This window comes from Trachemys scripta, chromosome 10, assembly GCF_013100865.1.
Source record: "Trachemys scripta elegans isolate TJP31775 chromosome 10, CAS_Tse_1.0, whole genome shotgun sequence".
NCBI lineage: Eukaryota > Metazoa > Chordata > Testudines > Emydidae > Trachemys > Trachemys scripta.
In genome coordinates, this window is record NC_048307.1 from 35,766,255 (window position 1) to 35,769,346 (window position 3,092).

The window sequence follows — 3,092 nt, forward strand, 5'->3', positions numbered from 1 at the left end:
CCCCCAGCCCTCTGCCCTGACCTCGAGTCCCCCCAACACCCAGCCTTCTGCCCTGCACCCCCACAATACCCAGCCTTCTGCCCTGAAACCCCCCCACACACACTCAGCCTTCTGCCCTGCACCTCCACACACCCCCAACCCTCTGCCCTGACCTCAAGTCCCCCCAACACCCAACCTTCTGCCCTGCACCTCCACACACACCCCAGACTTAGAGAGAGACCTTCTAAAAAATGTTAACATGTATTATGGGCATGCAAAACCTTAAATTAAAGTGAATAAATGAAGACTCAGCACACCACTTCTGAAAGGTTGCCTACCCCTGAGTTACATTATTGGGATTGATCTGTGAAGATTGTGAATGGGATGGGGATTTTGACTGCAAGCAGCTTGAAATATATTCTATTGTTTTGATTTGGAACTGAAGTCTGAGCAACGCCCAGAAATCTTCCTGACTGGTTTCTGGGGTTGGTGTAGATTAGTTTCCTTATTAAGCACATCATCGTGAAAGGGATAAGTTAGTCAAAAATGCAAACGGTAAAATAACAATAAAAAACTTTAAATCAGACAAGAAGCCCAGCTCCAATAACCACCTCTACTGCCAAGCAAAGGGACACCTGGAGCAGGAATCTTTATGGATCTGGTTTCTGGATGCAATTAAGCTTGAATCAGACCAGAAATCCACAGGAGTGGAGTCACAAAGTTGTCACATGAGCAACCCCGCCACCAACTCCACAGACCCGCACTGGATGGCAGTGTGACACCCACAACCGGGGCAGGCCCCGTGACACCCACACCTGGCCACCCACACGCCCCCCCAGCTCTCCCCGGGCTCGGAGGCGGCGAGTCCCGCCGGTGGCAGCTCGCCCCCACCTCTCGAGGCATTTGGGGTCCACGTCGGAGGGCTGCCAGAGCAGGTTGGGCAGCGCCCGGGCGCAATGCACCGCGTGCTGCCCCGAGCCCGACGCCACCTCCAGCAGCCGCACCTCGGCCGCGCTAGGGCTCACATAGTCTCGCAGCACCCGCAGGATGGGCTCCTTGTTCCGCTCCGCCGCCGCTGCCACGATCATGCTGCGAGGGGCGGACCCTGGGAGCCGGCGCCGCCGCAGCCCCAGCGCCAGGAAAGCTCGTCTGCTCCACACCGCGGCGGCGGAACCGGCCAAGGTGCGCAGGGCATGCTGGGAGTTGTAGTCCCGACGAGTGCAGCAGCCCAGGGAAGGTAGCGGCAAGGTCAGAGCAAGACTACAAATCCCAGAATGCATCAGTCCAGGTTCTCTGTCCCGCCCCCCGCCTTAAAGTGACCGCATCTCATGAGGAGATGATGGGGGTGGAGGGTGTTATAAAATGGTTGGGGGGGGGGGGGGGAGTTTTAGTGCAAATGCCCTCTAGGGGAGGGACATAATCCTGCCCCACTCCGGGTCTGCAAGGGGAGCTCCCCAACCCTCCAGCCCTTGCTTGAAAAGACAACCCCACAAAGGAAAAAGGGGATCATTCATGCCCCACAAGGAGCCCCAGGGAGGGGGCAATGTCCCCTGCAGCCTCCCGCACCCTCGTGGCTGGCAACAGGAGTAAAACGGGGGGAAGCAGGGGGGACAGGTTAAAGAGAGGCCCTGAGGGTGCAGCCGATGAGCCGGATTCCGGGCACTCCAGAGACATTGAAAAGGAGCGGGGGGGACTTCCGAGAAGGAAAAAACTTACCTGCGCCGCCCGGGAATCGAACCCGGGTCGCAAGAATGGGAATCTTGCATGATACCACTACACCAGCGGCGCGACTTGTGGCGCTGTTTTCTGGCAGAACTCATCATACTGCGCCGTGCAGCGCCGTCTATGGGCTGACCACAGCACTGTTCTGCCGGGCTAGCGAGGATTAGCAGCGGGTGGCCACGGCCCTTGCTGTAGGCGAGTACAGACGTGAGAGGGCTCGCAGCTACACCCGAGGGGCTTGCACAGGTATTTACCCGCTTGCAACCGCTGCTCCCCTGGCCTTGTGCAGTTCTTCTGCTACTAGCCACATTTTTGCAGCTCTTTGGATTTGAATCCCGAGGCGGTCTTTAAGCCATCACACTAGCTCCAGACTCACTGCCTCCCCCCACTTCAAATACCTTGCACAGGAGAAAAGGCCCATTTTAAACAAATATTTCATGTGCTTAATTGCAAATACAACCAGCAGCGACTCTGTGCCTTTTAGTCTTCCTAATGGAGAAATAATGAATAGGGAACAATAATAATTAATGATTAATAGAAGAATAACATGACTGATAATATAATATCCTACATTTCTACAGCACCATTCATCTTGCAGGATCCCAAAGACTATGTTATATAGAAAGCCTGCCCTTAAAATGCAGCCATCTCTGGGGTGGAGGGCAGTACTACCCAGTGCTGAATATGCAGCTCTCCCCAGTGTGGGGGAGAAGGAATTCTAGATGGCTACAGCAGAGCATTTACCAAAAGTTTCACAGAACTTTTAATGTTCAGGGGAAAAAATGCAATGTCACTTAGAATGAACAGTTTAAGGTGGAACTGTTTGTTGTCTGTAACTGACGGGTTTGATACATTGGGAAATGCACTGTGAGCTAAATGCAGTTAAGTGGCTAAGTATAAACAGCTCACTGCCTCAATATGCAGTATGATTAAATTAATATTTCATAGATTCAAAGGCCAGCAGTGAACATTGTGATAATATAGGCTGACTTCTTGCATAACACAATCAGCGAATCTTGCCCACTAAGGTAGTTTCTGGCTGAAGCCCATAACTGCTGTTTCAGATCGAACATATCTTTTATAAAGCCATCCAGTCTTGATTTAAAGACTGCAAGTGAGATTGATTTAACAACTGAATCCACCACCCCCAGCTAAGTTGTTCCAATGGTTAATTATCCGTACTGTTAACAACCTACATTACTTCTAGCCTGAATTTGTCCAGCTTCAGGTTCCAACCACTGGGCCTTGTTATGCTTTTTTCCCCCTCCACTATGAGAAATCTCTACCCCACATAGGTACTCGTCAGCCATGATCAAGCCACTTCTTAACCATCTCTTCAAGAAATTAAATGGATTTAGTCTTTAGTTGAGGTTTTTCAGACCTTGATTCAT

At 51.8% G+C, this 3,092-nt stretch overlaps 1 protein-coding gene and 1 non-coding gene across 2 annotated transcripts in view; both read right to left on the reverse strand.

Annotated features, from left to right (window-relative positions):
• Positions 1-1,167, reverse strand: part of METTL26 (methyltransferase like 26) — a 19,041-nt gene extending 17,874 nt beyond the window's left edge. The window contains exon 1 of the mRNA XM_034784636.1: positions 871-1,167. Within this exon, the coding sequence (XP_034640527.1) occupies positions 871-1,067 (197 nt within the window). The 5' untranslated portion in view covers positions 1,068-1,167. The remainder of the gene's footprint in view (positions 1-870) is intronic.
• A 529-nt stretch (positions 1,168-1,696) lies between these two features.
• TRNAG-CCC lies at positions 1,697-1,767 on the reverse strand. The gene has a single exon. It is a non-coding gene; the product is annotated as a tRNA-Gly (tRNA).
• Positions 1,768-3,092: the final 1,325 nt, after the last annotated feature.